Source organism: Lagopus muta, chromosome 6 (genome assembly GCF_023343835.1).
Source record: "Lagopus muta isolate bLagMut1 chromosome 6, bLagMut1 primary, whole genome shotgun sequence".
Lineage (NCBI taxonomy): Eukaryota > Metazoa > Chordata > Aves > Galliformes > Phasianidae > Lagopus > Lagopus muta.
Window position 1 is genome coordinate 40614176 of NC_064438.1, and position 23431 is coordinate 40637606.

The following is a 23431-nucleotide window of genomic DNA, read 5'->3' on the forward strand; positions in this document are numbered from 1 at the left end:
CTTGTGTTTTTGAGCCAGGCACCTCACTGTTCACAGATGCTGCATCTGCTACCTGTGTGCAGTAAAAAGGAACAAAATGTTACAGACTGCTGTGCTGCAAAGCCTCGAAGAGAGAAATGAAATAACATGGACGTTAAATGCAACTGCATGGAATTGATACAGAAGATCTTTTCAGCTTGGGAGGATGATATGTAAGAAAAAGAAATTATTTAAATGTGCATACAAAGCTTAAGAAGCTGTTTAACTTTTCAAGCACAAAACATTTTTATGTTGTTATATGAAATCATACGTATCTCAGTATTTCTGTTGCAAGAGTTACCTTATAATGATTGCTTTTAGAGAGGACAGTGTGGTCTATTTCTCCATAAGGTTCATGCTGGCTTTTTATTGCTCTTGTTCTCTGCTTGAGCAGGTGGGTAGGACCAGGTGATGTCCAGACATCCCTTCAAACCTGAGTTCTGTGATTTTGCACTCCTTTCTGAATGCGAAGACACCGCTCTCATAGTTCTTGCCTCCTAATTGCTCAAGTGTGAGAAGCAGCTCAATATCAGTATTCTACCTGAGTGTATTTAAAACTGACATACCTCAAGCTTTACCCAGCAGTACCTCCCAGTTAGTCTTCAACTAACTGAGAGCTTTTTTTTCGTATTTTTTTCCCCATGAAATAAAGGAACAGGAGAAGCACAAGATTTTCTTAAATCCCACAACCATAAAGTTTCATGACTACCTGTTCTTGAAGTTGGAGATAAATTGGTTATACAGACTTGAATCTTCAAGAACCTAGAACCGCACTTTCATGTAGCTATTTGACTCTTGGTTTAGTAAGTGGTGCTGTGCCAAAGCAGCGTCTTCAATACAATTTCTTTTTTACTGACCAAATAAGAATTATTTTAGTTACTAAAATTAGAAATAGGTAGTAGCTGGCACACTTGCATGTGTCTGGAATGCATGGATGAATAAGAAGAAAAGTATTTATTCCAGTCTTTACTTAATAATCTCCCTTTTTTGAGCATTTCCTCATACATATATTACAGGATTTAATTGTTGATATCTTGTAATCCCTTTGGGAGTTTATGTAGGATCGCAATTACTAATTGCTTCTGTTGTGGTTTTTCTGATTTGCATATAAGCCATATAATGAGCACAAAGATGCCCAAGATATCATACCAGATCGGCAGCAAAGAGTAATGTTATTTCTAAATAAACTCACTGCCAACACAACGGAATTATTAGTCTTGATGTATTGAGATACACACAGGATGAACCACCATTCCTGTCACAAGAGGAAGCATCTGTAACAGTGGAAAAATGTAGTTTGTCACTGCTTGTCATGGTTAAAATAATAGGAACTGAGAAAGGGAGAGCTGAAAAAGCACCAGGAAAAAAAGAAATTGCAATATACAGTAGTTTTTCAAGAGATTTTTCTGTTTTGTTGATTTATTAGGATTGGAGCAATGCTCTATTGTTCTTGGAAAAATATTCATTGTTCAAAACCTCTTCATTTCCTTATAGTGAGGGCATACCGGATTTTCAATGTCCGTTTGTAGAGTTCTATATATAACTGTATGTGTATCTATGTATATGCACATTATATATATATATCATTGAACATGTATATATGTAAAATGTGGGTGATAGTTATAATACATTATTTTAGTATAAAAGAAAGGAATATTTGTTTATATTTTACATGGGATGACAATCTGCCATTCAATTTGAAGTGCTAAATACCATCACTTTTCAGGACTGGTGTGGTCAGAACTACTGATTCCTTTCTACATTCTAAAATACTTGCAGTCTTCCCTAAGCTAAACAGTACTTTTCCACCATTCCTATAATAGTCATGCTTCTAAAACCTTCTATTTTCTTCACTATCCACAGAATAATCCTCAGTTTTTCTGTTTCTGTCTTGGCAATTAATGCCCAAACCAGATACAGTACTGCAGACAACTCAATAAATGCAAAGTGGAATAACTGTGTAATATTCTATTTTTTCCTGACATCCAGAAGGTGTCTTCTTGCATGTAGTGACTTGCATTTTCCTCTTCCTGTTAAGCTATCAAAGTCATTTTAAAAGTATGATGATATGATCTAGAATTTACAGACCTCCCTAGCCTGGGGCCATATGTAGTTTTGCAAGCATACTTTTGGTTTCGCCATCCACCAGCTTGTTAGAAAACATTGTCTAGAGAGACCAGAAGGTGTCTAGGGGAAGACAGAGCATGGCTAGCAGGATGTATCCCTCTGTGCTGGGTATCAGAGCAGCAGAGCAGGACAATAACAGGAACCATCTCAACACTCCAGCCAGGAGCAGGGCAGATGGGGCACAGGGGCAGCCCTAAGCATTGGGCACCTGCCTGGGCACAGGGACTGGCTGGACCAGGCTGGGACATCAGCTGGATAGGTGGCCAAGTAATGAAATAGGGGTACAGTAATGGGGTAGAGAAATTGGCCGGGACAGAGCCCAGACAGTGTGAAACACTGATTGCTGACCTCTAGCTGACAGGCTCCTTATATATTTCTACTTATGTGAGAGACTACAATGTCATTTCAGTTAGAGCAGAACTTTTCTGAGGACTAAGCTAGTGCCTGTGAAATCACCCCGTGGTTAGCAACAGCCTTTTTCTCTGAAAATCCTTAGAGTTCTGAACATGTAAGCCCAAGTCTCAAAGCCCTGGAAGAAATGCACCCAGACTTGGAGTTCTCCTGAGGCTGACGTCACAACTTTTGTCGTATTTTCTCCAAGGCTATCAGGCTTTGAATTAGAGGAATTAAATTCTTCTGACATTGAGATTCAAATCCAGAAACCATGAATCAAACAGTTCTTACTCCTTTTGAAATCTACTCATAACATCTACAACTTCAGTACCAGCTTTCACAAAATCACAAAATCACAGGATTGTAGGCATTGAAAGGGACCTGAAGAAATCATTGAGTCCAAGCCCTCTGCTAAAGCAGGTATCCTACAATAGCTTGCACAGGTAGGCATCCATAAGAGTCTTGAACATATCCATAGAAAAGGACTCCACAGCCTTTCTCTCTACAACCTGTTCCAGTGCTCCGACACCCTTACTGTCGAATTCTTCTGCATGTTAGTATGGACGTTCAAGTTTTAAGCCATAACTCCTTGTCCTATCACTACACACCACCAAGAAGAGCCTAGCCTCATCCATTTGTGTCCCACCTCCCTTTATATATATATAAACACTGATCAGATCCCATCTCAGTCTTCTTTTCCTGAGGCTGAACAGACTCAGGTTATGGGGTCTTTCCTCATGCTGGAGATGCAGACTGTGGCCTTCCGCTGCACTCCTGCTAGGAGATCCCTCTCTTTTTTGAACTAGAGAGCCCAGAACTGGACACAGTATTCAAAATTTGGCCTCACCAGGGCACAGTAGAGGGGGAAGATCACCATCCTCAGCCAATTGGCCACACTCTTTTTAATTCATCCCAGGATACCACTGGCCTTCTTGACCACAAGAGCACACTACTGGCTTATGGCCAACCTGTTTTCCACCAGGACCCCCAAGTTCTTCTCCTCAGAGCTCATCTCCAACAGGCCACCCCTTAACCTGTATATGTAGTTATTCCTCCTCATGTGCAAGACTCTACACTTGCCCTTGTTAAACCTCATCAGGTTCCTTTGTGCACGACTCTCCAGTCTGTCCATGGTAGCACAGCCCTCAGTAGTGCCAGCTACTTCTCCCAGCTTTGTGTCATCTGTAGGCTTACTGAGGGTGGACTCTGTCCCTTCATCCAGGTCACTGATGAAGACATTGAAAAAGATTGGACCCAGAAAAAAACCCTGGAGAGCATCACTAGTTACAGGCCTCCACCCAGACTCTGCACAACTGATGACAACCCTTTGAGCTCTGCCAGTCAGCCAGTTCTCAATCCACCTTTCCCTTATCTATCCCACATATTCTAAGTTTTGTAACAAGGATGTTCTGGGAGACAGTATCGAACACCTTGTTGAAATCAAGGTACACAATATTCCCTGTTCTCCCCATATCTACCCAGCTGGTGACGACATCACAGAAGGCTAGCAGGTTGGTCAAGCATGATTTCCCCTTGGTGAACCCATGTTGACTACTCCTGATAACCTTCTTCTCTTCCCATTGCTTGGAGATGACATCCAGAACAAATTGTTCCATCACCTTTCTAGAGATGGAGTTGAGGCTGACTGGCCTGTAGTTTCCCATATTCACCTTCCTGTTTTTGAAGACTGGAGTGATACTGGCTATCCTCTAGTCTTCAGGTACCTCTCCCATTTGCCAGGATTTTTCAAAGATGTTAGAAAACAATTCAGCCATTTCTCTCAGCAGATGTTGGTGCATCTCATTGGAGCCCATGGATATACGTGCATTGATTTTGGCTAGATGCTCTCTGACCAGATACACTTCAACCAATGGAAAGTCTTCCTCTACCCAGACTCTCTCTCTTATCTCCAGGGTCTGGGATTCCTGAGGGCTAGTCTGAGCAATAAAGACTGAAGCAAAGAAGAGATTCAAAATTTCAGCCTTCTCAGTGTCCCCTGTTACCAAGGCACCCACTTCATTTAGTAGGGGACCCACATTTTCCCTAGTCTTCCTTTTACTGTTGACATGCCTAAAAAAACCTTTCTTGCTATCCTTTGCCTCCTTTACAAGGTTTAATTCTAAGAGGGCCTTACCTTCCCTCGCTGTATCCCTGCGGGGCCTGAAAACACTCCTTTATTCTTCACAGGTGGGCAGGTCCCCTTTTCCACATTTCATGGACTTTCTTTCCTTTCAGTTTATCCATGAGATTCTTGTCCATCCATGCTGGCTTCTCGCCACCTCATCCTTGACATTTCTTTGGCCTAAAGCCATTCATTGTTGATATTTTTTACCTATTATTAATAGCTGGGAAGATATTTATTCCTTCCATTAACACTTCCTGGACTACTGTGGTTGCCATGGAGCAGTTGACATACCAATGCTTCTGTTGCCAGTTCTTGCGCTCTTACTTTTCTCCCCACTGAGTAAAACTTAACTTTGCCTCAGTGACTGAGGAATGAAACAATGTAGTCATCCTCTAGTTTAAGAGCCTGCAGCAGAATTACTACAGATAGCTAATAGGAGGTAGCTTATTAGTAAAGGTAAGTAACATAAAGATATCTTTTGTACACAAAATGAATAAGTATGATCAGGTTTATGAAAACCTACTGAAATGACTCCAGTCAAGGGACTGCCTATTGTCCACCAAAAAAACTAATATTCTTTTGCTTAGTCCACAAACAGTAGTACATAAAAAGTAACACTGGACGCAGAATAAGAGGGAGGGAGAGTTTTCAAGAGAGCACTCACAATAGGTTACAAAATATCACTCCATCAGTGCTACCTTTAAAGAGGGAGTACAGGTCCCCACTCTCTTCATCTCACTGGTCCTTGTTTGTTGTGAAAAACGTGGACTCTTCCGTAGTACCCTTAGTTGCATTGGATCATCAAGAAGGTTAAAACAGGACAGAGATTAAGCTGGAAGTGGAATTTAATGCTACAGCTCGAGGTTGACAAGCTGCTGCTGGACAGTGTCAGGCAATATTTTCTGTGTAAAAAAAGATGGCTTTCAACTATGGCTCTTAGTCACTGCCTAGAAATTAAGTGTAGTATAGACTCATGGCAGCTAAAAGCATTGATCAAGAGAAGACAGAGATCTCTCTAGTGATCTATTCATTTTGCTAGATTATTTTGTTTTCCTCTGTGTCAGCCTGTGTCAATCATTTATTTCCCCACGTCAAAAGGAACTAAGGAACTGGGATTTTCATGTCCTGTTGCTAATACAGAATGCAGTATCCCTGGCACAAGCCGGCTATTCTAACAGTAAGAACAAGAAAATCAGCAGAGAAGTTTGATATTCTAGAAAAATCCTGAAGGCAGCTGAAGCATGCTGAATATTACAACACATGGTATGTTAGAAGAAGTTGACTAGTGGCTGATTACTGTCTTTGGATAAAGGACTCAAGCTGAGCCTAGCTTTACTTCACTAAAATTTTATTCTTGTTTCATTTTTGCTGTACCTATATTGCATTTCTAAAAATTATGACCATGTCTAATTTCTTACTGTGAGCAGGTTACTTCTCTCTATTTCCTCCTTCCTAGACAGTTACAAACACTTTTTTTGACATTTGGTTGACATTTTTCTTGTTTTGTGCACAATATGTGCATGAAGGAAAAATGACTGGCATTTAGACTAAAAAAAAAAAAAGAGTAACAAGTATTGAGGCAAAGAATTAATGAATTTTATTTGAGCTGCCTCATTGAATTCAACAGTTATATATTTATATTTTTTAAAATATTTGTTTTTAGGAAGCATCACGTGTGTATGAAGAAAGCTAGAATTAATTTAGTATTAACCAGGTCTTTTCAGCTTTCATTATGTCTGTCAGATGCAGGTCTGACTGCTGTGATGTCTGTGCACTTTGTAAATCAGTGTCCCTACCAGTGATCACTTGAAGCGACAGTGGTTCCAGCTTGTTTATCTCAAGGTTGGGTATTTTCTTTCTCATCTTATGTGAAAGGATTTTATCTTTTCAGGTAATCTGAAAAAAAAAAGTTTCTCTTTCCATTTTGCTCTCTTTTATCATGTAGCTTTCAAAATCACTTTTTTCAAATTTTTAATGCTGTTTTTATCTACTTTACCGTATTTATTTACATATTTACTTTACAGATGGGGAATTTTTATTTGGTGAAAAGCATTGAATTGTTAAATGGTTAAGCTTGGAAGGGGCCCTTAAAGATCATATAATCATTTAATTACTAAGGTAGACTTCTAAGACCCAATCGTCTAAGTCCAACCGTCGACCCATCAGCACTACGCCCACTAACCACGTCCCTAAAATCACCCATTCAAGCTCGAGCTGCTGTTCCAAGAGACTCGGTATTGCTCAGAACAGCCCCTCTGTGCGGCAGAGGTGCTGGAAAACGAGTGCGGCGTCCACAAGTCACTCCGCCGCGTTAGAAAACAGCTCGACGACATCGTCCCGCAGCCGACCGCGAAGGCGAAGCGGCGAGGCCGTCCGGTGCCGCGCATTGCCGCACAGGGCAGCAGCGGCCGCCGTCGGCAGGTGGCCCCGGATCCCCGCGGCTGCGGGAGGCTCTGCTGCACCGAAGAGCGGCGGGAGGGGGCCGGGGAGCGGCTGCCCCGCGGGGAGGGACGGGGTGGGCATCGGGGGCCAGGCGGGGTAGACGGAGCTCTCTCCGTGCAGCGGGCGAGCACGGTTTTGAGAGCCGTCCGCTGGTCCCACTGCGGGAAGGGGCGGGTTGTCCAGCAGAGGTGCCGCCTCTCCCGAGCTGCTGCTCTCGGTGGGCTGTGCCCTCTTATCTCCTCTGGAAGCGAGGGGCAGAGTGGGAAAGGGTGGTGAAAGATGCTGTGGCTGCCTGTCGCCTTCCAGTTGGTGCTGGTGCTGTGCAGCCAGGGCACGGAAAGGTGTCCGTCAGCCTTCTGCGAGTGCTCCGACTGGGATGACTACAAAATTACTTGCAGGGACATCCACTTCATTCCCAGCCTTCCAGAGGACACTCAGACCCTGTGAGTAAGCTGTGGTGGGTTAGGAGAGGTACGAGCTTGTTGCAAATATTCTTATTTTGCAAGCATGAGATGCTCTGAGTAAATGCTCTGTGAGAGGTGTCAAGTGGGAAAGTGCTGTAACTCACTTGGGCAGTGAAACACGGTGGGAAACAGCAGTGAAGAGAATCTGTGTGTGCCTGGCAGACCTAAGAAAAGTGCCCCTCAAGCCTTACAGATCTGTGAAAAGATTCTTGATTGCTGGACTTCAACAGTTCTGGGTATGAGATGGTAAATTTAATGGCCAGACTGTGTGTGAGCAAAGAGGGGAAGACTGGATTTTGTATATCCTGTGTATGGAGGAGGAGAAAGGGTAGATCAAACAGTTTTAAATGCAAAAAGAATAGGACTTGTGTGTACCACCTTGCAAACAGTTTTCTGTAAGTTTCTGAGCACTTTCAGCATCTTTGTTGAAGCCTGACAAAAAGAATCCAGGGGTGCCAGTAATCCCAATATATTGATTGGAAAATAAAGTACTTCAGAAATACGGAAGTGTGGAGAATGTAATACTGCAGCAATTTTGGGATGTGCAAAAGTGATAGACATTTCAGAGCAATTCAGGTACCCAGAAGTAGTGTTCAGTTCTATTCCTGTTACCTTTAAGGTATCACACCTGGATTCCTGCTAACAGTCCAAAGTATGTCATGTGCCCTATCTGTCAGCTCCATATCTGTGTATGGGACAGGAACTGTAGGGAAATGGAAATGACAGAAGTCATCTTTAGCAAAGTAGCTGAATGACTGTCTGTGTTTTACTTTCTAAGTCACAAAAAGTTTCTAGAGTCCAAGAGGTAATTCATTTATTAGCAAATTACTTTCCAAACAAATAAACTTTAACTCATTTAACTGTAAGATAAAACCATTAGAAGTTGATTATTTTATGTTTTTATAAATATTCTTGGAACTTTATTTTTAAAAATGAGCCATTAATATATTTGAAGGTATTTGAATGGGCATTTGAATTTTTTAACACCTAACAGTAAAGGCTTAGCAAGTTAATCATTTATCTGGAAAGACAGAGAATAACGTCTTGATCTATGATGTTTACATTGCTTATGTATGACTTTTTGGATTGTTTTGTTTTTATTTTGTTGTGATGTTGCTATTTGGTGTCTTCTTTTTTTTTTTTTTTTTTTTTTTTTTCTTCCTTTCTGGATAGTACAGTGCAATTATGCAAGTATTGCAATTGATAAAATTTAGATTAAATATTTTTAGACATTAAAATTTTGTATATATGGTTTATTTATCTTCAACATGCAGTAAGGTTACTGTATGTAACATACAGTAGGTTCCCTGAAATCTACCATGACAAGGTAATAAATAAAATAAAGCAGCTTCAGTTTACAGGAGAAATATGCTTTCGCATAGGCTTTTAAAATAGTTGATAGTAACAATGAGATCACATAATGGAATTGGATGCTTTCTCTGGAAATGCTAGTTTGAGGACTGAGAAGTACACTCTCTGTACACAGCTTCAGTGGGCTGTTGCAGTTCTAGGGATATAATTACCAGTTTAAACACTAAGGAACACAAAGATCATATGCTGCTGTTTAAAAACAAAATAAAACAAGAACACACAGTGAAAATTTTATTTCCATGAAAAGAAAAACAATTCTGCTAACAACAATTGTAATTTTACGTTGTGTAGTAGAAAAGGTAGAACATGGAATGTACAGCCTGATTTGAAAATAGATAAGAAAATTCTCCAAGAAAATAAGGAAAACACAGCTCTTTTCAAAGAAAAAATGGCCTTTTAGAATTTGGTTTGTAGTTTTCTCTCTGGATCAAGCGTGCACATGTTCTCTCTATTATCTGAATGACAGAAGTCTGATGTATATTCTGTTGTCTCTTGAAGTAACTTTTCCTCTGTGTGTCTGAAATCTCAAAACAGCTTATTTTAAAATTTTCTTTTGTGGCCATTCAGTTTTGTAGAACTTGTAAAAAAAAAAAAAAAAAAAGAAAACAAAACTGGGAGACTGTAGTGAATCTAGGAATGCTTTGCCAGTTTTCAAGACGATAATTCTTTTCAGTGCATGGGATCTTGAAACTCCAATTAAAGTTTCATTCCAATTATTCAGTTGGGGCTGTTCTCATTTCTCGGTCCTACTTTAGGTGAGTGGTGTGAGCTGTTTTTGTTTTTAAACAAGTTGTGCTTATCAGAAATTACAAAAATTGTATATTTCCAAATTCAGCTAGTGAAAAACTGTTGTGAACTTCAGCCAGGAAAGAGCTTTGGTTTTAAACCTATTTTAATTAATTTGTCTAAATAGAGTTGATGTGGTTGCTTATCCAGAGTGGCTGAGTGCACAGATATTTTTCTTGGAGTTGCTTTTTTTTTTTTTCTGTACAAGATTTCAAGATTTCCTTCTTTCCCCTTTCCTCTTTCCTTTTTATCTATCTGTGTAGTATAGACAGACCTTGCTTCGTTGGTTGATGTTGAGAATTATATATCCATACCATGCTATTGTAGGAAAGCAGGTCTAAGCAGCATTGAAATATTCTGCTAAATAACATGAAATTAGGTATCAGTTCTTTCATGGCAGTATTTTCACATCTCTGCACAGCTGGCAGCTGGCCTTGTCTGACCTCACATTACCCCATTCTGGCTCTCAATTTCTTCCACCATTCTTGGCTCTACTCCTCCTTTACACCATGGCAGGATGTATATAGCAATGACGAGATCCCTGTCCCAACCTCACAGTTGGCAGTGCTTTTCTCTTTCACTAGCACAGTGCTAGGGCAGAGCACTTACTGTTAGTATCACCTCTTCCCTGATTCAGGTTGCTCCTAGTTCTTTCTCCGATTTTTCTAGTAAGGTACATGTAGATATCCTGTAGTCATGATGAACAAGATGCCATAAATGCATGCCATTTTTATATCCTGTTATTTCTCCGTTATAGTCTACCACCAGCAATTACAGGTAGCTGAAAAGAGAAATCTTACTATTCCCCCTGAGAGAGCCTAATTGCCCTTAAAGTAGAAATTACACAGATCAATTATAGGGTGATTGAAACCTATAGTTTACTGTTTGATTTTCTTTTATTTCCTATTTAATATGCTATGGAGGCATTGATTTTAAAGCCAAGAGAATGCTTTTTGGTCATTTGTTCTGGCATTCTGCATGAAAAAGATCATAAAACATCCCAATAGCCACAGATAATTAGAGCTCTTGCTCTTTTGTTTGTTTGCTTCTTTGTTTAGAAAAATCATCTACTGATTTTAAAATAATATTAACAGTAGTCACATACAACTCTTGACAAATTGTTCAAATGGTTGAGAATCCATGATTTTTTCTATTTTGGCTACTGTTGTGTGGCACAAAGAATTGCACTTAGGTATTGAATTTTTCACTTTCAATTGCCACTACTGAGGTGCCAACCTCTCCGTATTGACTCCAAGAAACTCAGGCTTCTAATTTTGATGCTCTGAACTGCATGTAAGGACAGTGCCAGAACTACCCTAGAGCAACTAGTTGGAATAAATTGTTTGTCTCAGAAGATGAAAGCTGTGTATCTTTGTGCCACTAGACATTTTGCATTCTTCATCACACACACACACACACACACACACACACAAAGATTATTTGTATTTGTTTTCAGTAGAAATTCAAGCAGTTCTGAAGTAACTTCCTGTGTAATTTTTTCTAACAGTCCTCTAGTAAATCTTAATAGTATTATAATTGACTTTTTTTTACATTTTTCTATGTGTTCATAATGTTTGTCGTATGTTTAAAAAAATAATAATAAAAGGGGCTTCAGAGATCTTTCTGAATTTTAAAGTTTTTCTGGTCATTTACAGATGTCTCTAAGATTTTTTAGGCTTGTTTCATTTCTGTACGTATGATTGCAGCGCAGAGGTTTTCTTCATCTCACAAAGCCAGATGTCACTTTTTAGTTTGTATAGAACTGCAGGAAAATCCTTAAGTGACGTTTGAAATATAATTAATAACTAAAGCATGCTGTTCTGTAATCTTTACTCAGCTGGTTAGATTCCAATCCTTATTCCCAAATAAACCTACAGTGATTTCAGTAAAACTGGTCTTTACTGGAAATGCAGCTTACCGTATCTACTTTTTAATTCGTACGTCTGAAAAGAAAATGAAATAAATGAGAAAAAAAAACTGAAAAATAAAAGCTGTAGCATATGCAAATGGTTAGGGAGTAGGGCTAGCTGGAAAAAAAAGACATAATTTTTAGTGGAGAAGATGAATATTTTCACTTTCTGTGCATCTGTACCAAAAAGGTAATGCTGTAGCTCAGAGTTGTGATTTTCCAGTCAATACAGATGTACTTGTTCAAAATTATATCAGGAACAAAAATCTTGTTCTGAACTACACAGATTCCAAAGTTGTCATGAGGATCATCTCAGCCTCAGCTGCACTCATAGAGCCATGTGCACGTATGACAAAATATTGCAATGGAGATAGCCTCTGAAGATATCCATGAAGAATATTTTCTTTGTAATTGTCTTCACTCATAAAGAAGAAATAAAATTATTTCCTCTTTTAGCCTTTGTTCGCTCTCTTGCTCTGACAGACACTTCCACTTTTCCCAGATTGCAACTTTTCTGATGGAGGAAGGAAAAGGAATTTCACCATTGCAGAGCTTGTGCAGGAACATTATATTTTGTATAGTTTACATTACCACTGTGCAAACTCCCTAATTAAATGTGTAAAGATACGACTGCATATTTAACATGGAGTCTTTTTATATGTGGAGTCTTTTGATACTGTTTTGGTAAATATTTCCTTTCTGATAAATGTGTCTGACTTCAAAGAAGTTTACTTCATTCATTCCTGAGGGAAATTGTATGCAATGACCCTTTGGAGTGTCCTAGAACATAACAATTTTAGAATTATTTTACAATGGATATAGGAATGACATTATGAGCCCATTCTTTTATTAATTTTCAAAGGTCATGGTGAGCAAGGGAAGTTCATGATGTCTGAAAAAGGCAAACATCATGCATACCATTAAGACTAACAGGAGGATCCGGGGAAACAAAACTGGTGACTCGTATATATGTATGTACTCTTGAACATCCTTTTTCAGTTGTTATATATGCTACATTTTCAGTTAGGATCTACACAGTGGCAAAACAATTATATTTGTTTTGTTCTTTTCTTCTATCTTAATAATCCCCAACATTCATTTAGCCTTTTTGACCTTTGCTGAGCAGCTGGCAGCAATTATAGGCACTTAGTGGTCCTCTAATTAGAAACAATGGTAGCCAGCAATTACAGTCTGTTCTTCTAGGAGATAAACCTCATCTGAGGTTTTCTGAAATTTCACGTTCCCATTTGAAATTTTTTTAAGGCTGTTAATAGACTCTCAACTTGCTACTTTAGAAATGTATTTGGAGTGTGTTCCTGTGCAGCCAGAGCGAGGCAGGGGGCCCTTTTGAGCAGTGGGCTGCAGAGGGGCACACAGTGCTAGGTAGAGCCGCTCTAGAGCTGGCCAGAATAAATCACTCTGGTTTTTACAAAGCATTTGGGTGTGAGCTGACCAATAAAAAGCTTTCTGAACAGATGTTACTAAGCTTATGTCAGGACTTTTAGGAAACTATTATTCAATCTTTATGTTTAAGTATCTCACTGTACATTAGAAAAAATAGCTTATACTTCCTATGCTGTGACACAACCTTTTTTATAGATCGCCATTCAAAACATCAGTTTTCATTAAATTACTAAAGGTAATTGTTGTATATTTTGTTACATTTGTTCTCATTTCCAAACAAACTCAAAAGAATTCTGTAACAGTAATCATTGATGCTCTCATTAGATCCCGGCAGATCACACACTGCCTTGAGATCAAGAGAGAACTAGTACAATTTTAGCGTATGTCAGCAGCTCATTATCCATGTTGAAATTTAAATTGCAACAAATTCACTCTAGGTGCTATCACTGTGCTTACTTCGGTCAGGAGCATTGGATTTTCCAGAATCCCAAATATTATTGCTTCTCATTGACTTGGTTAAGGTATGAGGGCCCTGGAAGGACTGCAGAATCTTAAGTAGAATAAAACCTGCTGGCATAAAGTGGGATTTTTACATATATGAACATTTTTATTTCTTAAGTAAAATAAGATATTTTTTGTGCTCTTTAAAATGTTGGGTACACATAAATGTAGCTGACAAGCTGCTGTGCTATTACAAGTCTCCAACTTAATTTCTTAGGGATTTTTTTGTTATTCTTCGATGTAAATCCTGTAAATATTGAGGATGTCTGAGGGCTGAGTCCAGGAGAACACAAAAACACATGTTTAAAGTTAAGATTTTGAGGAACTGAAATTGTACACTGTACTTCTCATTCCTGTTCTGGTAAATCAGCACTTGATAGTAGCCTGTCTGCAGTACATGTGAAATTATTGCATTATAGGCGTTTAGGCGTTTATATTTCTTTATAACATTTCCTGAAATGATCCTGTTTTCAAAACATAATCACTTATTTTTTAAAAACCGTGTTTAGATTCTGTAAATGCATGTTATGGTAATACCAAACATTTATTGATTTTGCAAATACATAAAACATCTGTGTGAGTCAGATTTGTGAAAAGTTGCTTTCTTAACTGATACCAACGGAAAACGTACTATTCTTAGCTGTTAGCAAAATACTCTGTAAACATCTTCAAAATAGTTAGAGCATTTTCTGATCTTTAAGCTTTTTCTTTCTTTTTAGATTTATATCAATAAACTCTGTTCCTCAGTCCAGGAGAAAGTTGTTGTGTGCATCTGAAGAGGAGTGGGTTGGAAATTAAATGTTAAAAGAAAACAGTGTAATGAAAACTGACTGCAGCAGCAATTCAAGATTCAGTGAACTGTATCACTTACAGAATCAAACTGCTAAACATCTGAAATATTTTCTGAAGTTAGAGTTTTCAAGCCGGGGCGTAAAAACCTATTTGAGATGATCCCAACTAATTTTCATTTTAGACAAAGAAAAGACAAAAATTAGTTTCTACTGGCAAATTACCATTGTCTTTTGTAATCATGTGAAGCACTGTCATTTAAATAAGCCTCTTCTTAACATCTACAAAATAATCATTTGTAATCTTTCTGCTTTTGTGTTAAGCAAACTACATATATAATTAAAGCATACTGAGATAATGATTATTTTTACTCAGAATAGGAATGGTTCTTTTTTTGCACTTGAACGTTCCTAGCACTGGCTGTGGTTCCATGCCATTACAAAGGAAGTCAGAATGATGCAAGGAAATATAAGAAATGGGGGGGGGGGGGGAGGGGAAGGGGAGAAGGGACAGGAAGGAAAGGGGAGGGGGGGAATATATTTATGTATTTATTTCAAGTCTAGACAATTCCAGTTTTTCTTGTCACCTACTCTCACTCATTCTTCATTTGGTAGTTGAGATGTGTATGTGTTGCAAAGCAGTTCATAGTTTGAAAACAATTTCAAGAACCCTGAGACCATGTTTTATGACTTATTCTTGTCAAGTGCAAAGTTACTATATTTACTTACTTCCATTAAGATGGTGAGATTACAGAATGCAATGCCTTTTAAAGAAAAATATGTAGTCAAATTTAATAACGTGAATGAGATTTGAAAGAAAATTTTAAAAGCACAGATTTATGTAAAATGCAGTATTTTGGAAGCATGTTACGTTGTACCAAGCACTTAAAATTAATTAAATGAGAACCTGGAAGACAATTGATATTTTAATGAATTTGGTGAGTTTAACAATATTTAGTAGAAAAGTAATCAATTACTTTAAGAAAGCACGTGTCTGGCTTACTTCAGAAATAGTTAAATACTTTTACACATAAGAACAACTTAGTGTTATTTGAAAAATAAACCAACTTCAACTAAAACATTCTGGTTTTCAAGAATAGTAGAGTTATAGAGTAGTACATACAGAATATCCAGATACTGCAAAAGATTGAGCAAAAATCTTGTGAGAAATACAGCCAGTGAATAAAATACATGTCTTTGCTGTGTTTTATATTCATATGGAATATCCCATAATGTACTTAACTTGACTTCTTCTTTCTTTGTTTGATGCAGAAACAGCAGTTATATACTGTGTTTTTAAGTACCTGGTGTACCATGGAGTTCATTGACAATTTCCTTTGAGTAATATTACATGACATCATAAACTGAAATAAGCTGATAATTTCAAAGTTGACTCCCAGTTTTGATCAGAACTCATTTTATGAATATGTTTGTAGGCTTGGAACAAACTTCCTCTGCAAAACAAGTGCTTAGATTATTTTTTAGAAGTGTGAAGGTTTTTTTATCTTAATGTTTTCCATACTGATACATTGCATTTCCAAGTTACTGTCTGTTCAACTTTGCTTTGAATAAGGAGAAAAGACTTTAAACATCTTAAAAATGAGTACAGCTGATTGACAGTCTTAGTGTCTATACATAAAGCCAAACACTTCTTCCTTACCACTTTTTTGGATAGTTTCAGTATCTCAACTGGAACTCAACCTCTGTCTTGTAGATATTTATATCACATTATTTTTTCAACGCTGACAGTTCTGAAATCTACTGAATTTCATTTTGTTTGCTGGCAAGCAGCAATATTTAGGAGAGTCAGTATACTTCTTGTGAAGTCTTCATTTTTTACTTACATCCAGCAAGAAACAATCAGTGATCACAAACCGAGCAAGAACAAGTTCAGTAATTATTGACTGGTATTTTCTGCTTGCTAAATATTAGTAAGAAAGGAACAAGAAACCAATTCTTGTCTCCCTGACAGCACCCCTATGCATCTTAGTGTATAGGAAGAGGGTATGTAAGTTATAAGAACTTATTTTTCACACAGAATGCTAACCAAACTCTGACCAGAACACTTCTGCTCTGGCATTTCTTCAATTTTTTAGGGTTGTTCAGTTTTGACATACAGTTTACGACATTCCTTTGGACTTCTGCTTAACTGTGGGAAAGCAGCTATTAAGTCCTCTACCGAATTCCTGAGTGGTTTCCTCTTTAGCATTACTTTCCTTCGAGTCTTTTTGACAGTTCTACCGCGTCGTATGTAATACTAGGGTTAGACACTAGGTGGTAATCATCTTCTGGTCAGATAAGTGCATTTCACGTTGTGACTTGCCTTTTCATCATTGTTTTTGCTCCACTGGAAGACTACTATTCACTTATTTCAGAATAATAAAAAGAAATGTCGTTAAAATGCATAGTTAAAACTGTTAGAATGAAGCAAATATGAAGTGTTAAAAATGAATCGTTAAAATTAAGCAGATTTGCGTTAAGTCTGAGTTCTTCACAGTCCTTGAACTTGCATTCCTAGTAGTCAGAAGCAGGGTTGTTCTTGTGCAGGTACAAAATATTTTAAAGTCTATATACTTTACAAACCAAAACAACAAGAAAATAAACAAACAACAACAACAAATATAAAATGAAATTGGTTTTTTTGTTTGTTTGTTTGTTTGTTTGTTCGCAATGAGGAGTAACTAGGCTTTTCCTGAAGATTGTTTTGGGACCTCAAAGGAATCAGAGAGGGAGTTGTTTCAGTCATTAGTTGGATAGAAGTAGCCTAATGTCTTTCTTATGAGTTTTGTTCAGGTTTCATTTTCTTAATAGATGTGATGCGAAGCCTTTCAGGGACATTCAGAATAAATTTAGCTGCAAATATAAAAGGAGGAAAAAAAAATTTAACACTTCAACTAGATTAGAAATCAGAGACCTGTACAATGAAAAATGCAAATTAAATGCCATCATATAAAGCTTAAAATGTTTTACTGAAATATTTTATTGCTATTTTAAAAACAACTCATGTAGTAAAAACATGATTTGTTTGCTTCTGCAACTTTTCAAATCTTGATAGCGTATTTGTAATGAAAATGACCTCAGACTTCTGATTCTTCTTTTTGAAAGACTTTATGGAATGTAAAGTGAAGCCTTTTTCCAGATTTATTATTTACTGAAGCTTTCAATCTGAATGAGAAAATAGAAGTAGAAATAAATGGAAGTTCTCAAGTTAGTGTGTCATCTTAATAGAGAAAGGATATTAAATGAGCTATTAAATATGTAACTTATTACTTTTACTGTTTTTCTCACATGGAAAAGTAATGTGTAATTTCCTGCTAAAGTTTTTTTTTTTTAATTTATTCTTAAAAAAAAAAAAATCTTACTTAGTGAAGACTCTGCAGATTGTTGGATACTGGACTCACTTGCTAAACTGCAAATTAAAATATGCATATTCAAAGAAAATTTCTATTGCATACAAGACAGGAAGAATCATAGGCAATTCATATAATGAATTCTCAATTATTTATCACCTGCTCACACTGTGTGTTAAGACTGGAGCTGGCGTCATAAGTTGGAAGGCTGGGGAGCTGGAAGCCCTGACCTGCCTTCCTTTTCTAGCTCTGGACTTTAAATTCCAAACTGTCTGGTCATTCCACCTTGAGGATCATATTAGCACAGCTGGGTAAGCTTGTGATCATCATTTTATGTAGTCAGATTGGGCTAGAAACTAAACTAAAGCTATTATATATAATTACTGTCATTTCTGATCCAACACAGACTGCTCTGGTTGAGAGTTTTCTCATCCTCTTTTCTTTTCAGTTTTGGAATAACTACCCATCTCATAGCTTTCTACATACCACTAGTTAGTATTACTGCTCCAGCAATAATCCACAGATTCAAAGCTAGGGAACAGGGACTGTTTTTCTGCAAATTTTTAAACTGCTTTAGAAGGTGGGTTACAATTTGCTTTAATGTATCAGAGCACAGGTACTTCAGCAAGAACTGCGGCTTTGCAGATGGCTGTACACAAAGGCTGGCTTAAAAATTCGCACCTAATTCTAGAGCCATTGCACTGACTCCATTTCATGGTTTGCATAAGCACTGACCATGAACTGCCTGCTATCTGTTAGCTCTGCAAGTAGGTGAGGAATTGCAGTTAGGTAACACCATTTACTTGGACACTATGTGCTCTATCTGCTATTATTTAGCAAATCATTTGTGTAGTAGGTATGTTCCATAACTAGTTCTGTTTTAGATTTGTTGACGTTCTCTGAAACTATTTCACTTCACAACCAAGTTGTTGTCATGAAGTGTGCTATTTTCGATCTTCATCAGCCGAAGATTTCTTTCTCTTAATACTTAGTTTTCTTTACACTTCACACATCTTGTGCCACCTATGGTTTCTAGTCATATTTGCTGAATTGGTATATTTTTAATCTCTAGCAAATAGCTATGAAGATATATGATATTCCCCGTTCCAACCTATAAATAAATTTATGAGCTGTTTAGTTAAAATACACGGCTAAGTTACTTCATTGTGCTATTTTTGAGATAACAGAAGCCTTATCTAGGAAGTCATAAGTGTAGGGCTATTTCATACTACAGCAACTTTGATAGCAATGGATTCACATATGCTATCCAGAATTTCCATTCTTTTCTCACAGGGTTTAAATTCCAGGCATGTGAATAAAAGATTAATGTGAACTCACTTAGCCCTTATGTAGCTCACTTCACCATGTGGCAAAGACGGAGTTTGAATGTTTGACTTAAAAGCGAGAGATTGAGACGAGACTTACAATAGAGTTTAAATTCTTTTCTGGGGTATGGGATTGCAGGTTAAGTACTAATCTCTGTGATGATTGGTGTGAGAGGTAAATATGAAGTTGTGAGCCAACATCTCCTAGATGAACAGGACCAGAGGGATATAAGACGGGTTAAAAGCAAGCCTAGATAGTTGCAAATGGCTTAACCTATGTTTTTCTTAGCTTCTGGGTTCTAGCAGTCTTCAGGAGAAGTCTTAGGACAGCCTCCCAGTGCAGACCATGATACTGTTAGCACTATTTATGGAGCATGCTGCTGGCTCATGCTCAACTCGGTGTTTACCAGGAGTCCTAGATCTTGTTCTCCAGCATTGCTTTCAAGCTGGGTAGGCCCAGCACATACTGGTGCCTGAGTTTTTCCCCTCCAGGGGCAGGACTTTATGCTTCACCTTGTTGACATTTGTGAGGTTTCTGTCAGTTCATTTCCTCAGCCTGCCAAGATCTGTCCACACTGTTCTACTTTAATACTTCTTAAAATCTATCTGAAACAGAAATTTCTCAGTCATCATTTTTTATTTCCTGAAAGGACTGTAAGTACAGACAGATGTTGAAACACAACAGCAAGGTCAGCATGCTGTAGCTGGTTATTCTTTGCAAACATTTTGCCCAGGATTGTGATCCTAAGAGGAACCAGTTTTACAAAGTGGAGGAGGGAAAAGAAAACTGAGGTACTAAATTTAGGAGAAACATCAATCCATTTTGGATAAGCAACCTTTAGGTTCTCTTTGCTTATGCATGTAACATGTATATATGAACACGTTACATATATGAGAAGAAAACAGAAAACATTACTAATGTTTGCTCATTTATTTCATACAAAGTTGTTCTTAGGAGAATCTGTGAGAAATGACTGTATTTTTTTCTTGGTTACTCTTCAGACTGTTAGTTGACTATATTATATTATATATATTATAAAATATGTAACTATATTCCCAGATGTACTGGAAAACAAAAAATGACCTCATTCAGCAATGATCGTTTGTAACTGTAAGTCTAAAGATATTATAGGCTAATTTTCTAAAGCATTTCCTCCTCTTTATTGGAATAGTCAGCCTGTTGGGTATTCATTCTGTTAAAAACTTGGCTGTTGATATATGTCTTCTCTAAATATTACCTGTTTTTCTGAAACCTTCTGCAGATGAGTAAGATATGTCTTTCTATTATCTCCTGAAGTGCAGCCTTATCTGGACTTAAGAAATAACAGCATACCTACCATCCACACATCAGATGTTTATGAAAAAATGGTGTATTTACTACAAAGCATACAGGGAATTTTATGGAGATAATATGCAATAACTTTTTACTTGAGTTTTGGCTGGTGAGCACACTGAGCAAACCAAGATGCATAATGAAACAGGAGTAAGAATAATGTGAGGATGGAAAAGCTGGGAAAATAGAAGATAAGAACAGAATTACTGGAGCAGAGCTGGAGTTATATATGACAATTTAATGTTAAATTGTACTTAACAGAGAATATTAACTTGCAAACTTTTATTTCTATAGGAGGTTTATGGAGACTCATCTAAGAACAATTCCAAGTGAAGCATTTTCCAATCTCCCCAATATCTCTAGAATGTAAGTTCTATTTCTGATATTCTTTTACCACTTTATCAAAAATTTAGATCTGTGAGTTATCATCCAATTGTTCAAAACTAAACAATCTGTAGCAAGGCATACTAGGTTTTCTTGGGCTTTTTTAGTTCAAATGACATAGTATATTACTGGTTCAGACTAATTACTTTTTTGTTGTTGTTGTTGTTTCTTTTTTTTTCTTGCATGATTTATAATTAATTTCACTGGAGACCCTGTAGCTTTTCTAAAATATGAATGGTTTTCCACAAAAATAATAATACTTGTGTGATACAAGAGGGACTTCTGTTGTTTCATGTCTTTTGTATATAAAACACATACATGAATACAATCCATAAATGTGGAGGCAGCAGCATCTATATACTTGCCTCATGTTCACTTTAGTTGCAAGTGGCCACCTGCTCTCAGTGTGCCCTGGTTGTTGACATCAGCAGTTCTGAGACAAAGGTGTACCAAGTTTTTTAGTTTCTCTTTGTGGCTTGCCTGTAATCCCACAATGGCTAATTGATGCAGGGAACTTCTCTGATATCTCCCAGTTCACTCCCTAGAAACACACAGTAATTTGGAAGGGACCTCAGGAAGCCTCTAGTCCAACCACCTGCTCAAAGTTCTGCCAAATATGAAGTCAAACCAAATTGCTCAGGTCTTTATCCAGCCTGGTGTTCTGAAGTTTCAAGAAGATAATAGAGACTGTACTTACTACTCCAAACATACTTCTGTCTTTTGCTATGTGATTTCTACTTATAGTTTGCATGAATAAACCCTTTCTTCACCCTCTATACTGAATAGAAACGAGATTAGCCTCTTTATGAACCTTGTTTAAACAAGAATTTTAGCGTTAGATTGTTCTTAAGTTCATGCGTATCTGTGTATTCTTGATAGTCAGAAGTAGGGATTTGTTTCCCTTTGCTGCTTTGCCACAGGAATGAAACAGAAAGCATTTCAGTGAAATGCTCAAGTGTAAAACTAATTCCTATCAGAAATGCATCAGTACACTCAGGTGCATATGCTCCCTTCTGGCAATAACAACATTTAAAAAAATATTTCGTAAGTTATTCAGATGTAATAGAAATTTATTAAAGTTGAAAAATCTTGGTAGAAATACTTGATAGAAATACTTGTCCCTTCTAACTTCAAACAGGTTGAACATACAGTACTTTTAAGGTCTAAGATAGAGAATTTTTCCTGAGCTCTGAGGAGCTGAAAAGGATACTGTTGATGCTTTGTGTGATATCTGTGAGTACCTCATGGACACCTGATGTGTACCTTCCCGAGCAGTTTTCTCCACAGCTTCTCCATACAAAGTAGCAGCCCTATGCAGAGCATAACATTTCCCTTGTGCTCTGTATCTCTCTATGCAACATAGTGTGTTTTCACATCCTGTGCAAACTGATTCTGTGCAGCACAGGACAGGGGGTGTTGAAGCTAGAAAAATCAAAGAAAGGTGGAGAAAGGGAGAATGAAGAACAGTGAGAGGTCATTGTTTTTACTGCCACACGTTGTCTGTTTGAAGTCCTGAATTCTCAGGTTTTTTGGAATGGGCAATGGTGATAAAAGGTTGTTTATCTGCAAAAAGACCTTCTCCAAAAGAGAAGTTGTGAATTTGGTGTTTAGGTTGGCACTAAATTCATGGTGGGCATCAGAGGCATTCCGGAAACCTGCAAGTGAAACACAGCTGGCACAGGGAGGCACTGCTGAGTTATGCCTTCAAAATGGGAATTTAAACGTACTTACTGTCTCTTCCCAGTGTAACATCTTCTGATTATGACTGCTGTGATATTTATTTTTTATATTCAAATGTGTTGTATGATGTGTTCATCAACCAAGTGCAGGACTCTGAACAGTTGCAAGTAAATATTTAAGCACCATTAACGCCTCTTTCTCAGAAGAGATTGAATGTGTGTGCATGTTTGCTGAGCACTCCTCCTAGTGACTACTTATATAATGAGTGATGATGTCATCTAATTAATGTAAACAATTGCAAAGCAGAAAAGCAAAGGTCAACATGCCAAGAAAATATGTCATTTCCTTCCTACCTTCACCCTGCAGGTTTGAGATATAAAACTGTAACACAGGCAGCTCCAAGCCAGCCAACACAGTACAAATGGGACATGTGGACAGGTGGGATATGGTGGCTGGAGGGATTAAGGAAGAGAGGAACAACAGCCCCTGCTTCTCTTCTGTCTCCTCTCATACATGACAGATAGGTGTCACCCTGCCTGCCTGGTACTGCCATCAGTACTATGGGGCACACAAAAATAGTGATTTCTAATTTCCAGAACCAGCTGCTTGGCATGAGGATTTTGTTTGCTTGTTCTCTAGTTTTCATTTGATTTTATGTCAAGCTAGTTTATATATAGCTGTTTGCTACACACTACCTATCTTTTGGTATGTTAAAATGTAGGCTCTGCTAAAATCAAATAATTCATTTTTCTGCGAAAAGTGGAAATACAGTTTCTTGAGCAGTAGATATTCAGTGCTTCTAAAAGGATAAAATTAAAGCATCTCAAGTAAGCATCTAATTCTGCAATATTCAATCACAGAGCTACAGCCTGGAAATACTTTCTTTATTATATTCTTCTTTTATTTTCTTCCTTCATTTTGGAAGAACCAAATGGCTTTTTGGAAATAATATTACTGAGAAAAGAGAATCTGCTGGTTGCACAATCTTTACCAGTTACTTTCCTGATATCTTTTCAAATACTGCACAATAC

The 23431-nt window shown here is 37.6% G+C and overlaps 1 protein-coding gene across 1 annotated transcript in view; it reads left to right on the top strand.

Annotated features, from left to right (window-relative positions):
* The first annotated feature begins 7384 nt into the window (after positions 1-7384).
* Positions 7385-23431, top strand: part of TSHR (thyroid stimulating hormone receptor) — a 50315-nt gene continuing 34268 nt past the window's right edge. The window contains exons 1-2 of the mRNA XM_048949383.1: positions 7385-7548; positions 20631-20702. Of these exons, the coding sequence (XP_048805340.1) occupies positions 7385-7548; positions 20631-20702 (236 nt within the window). The remainder of the gene's footprint in view (positions 7549-20630; positions 20703-23431) is intronic.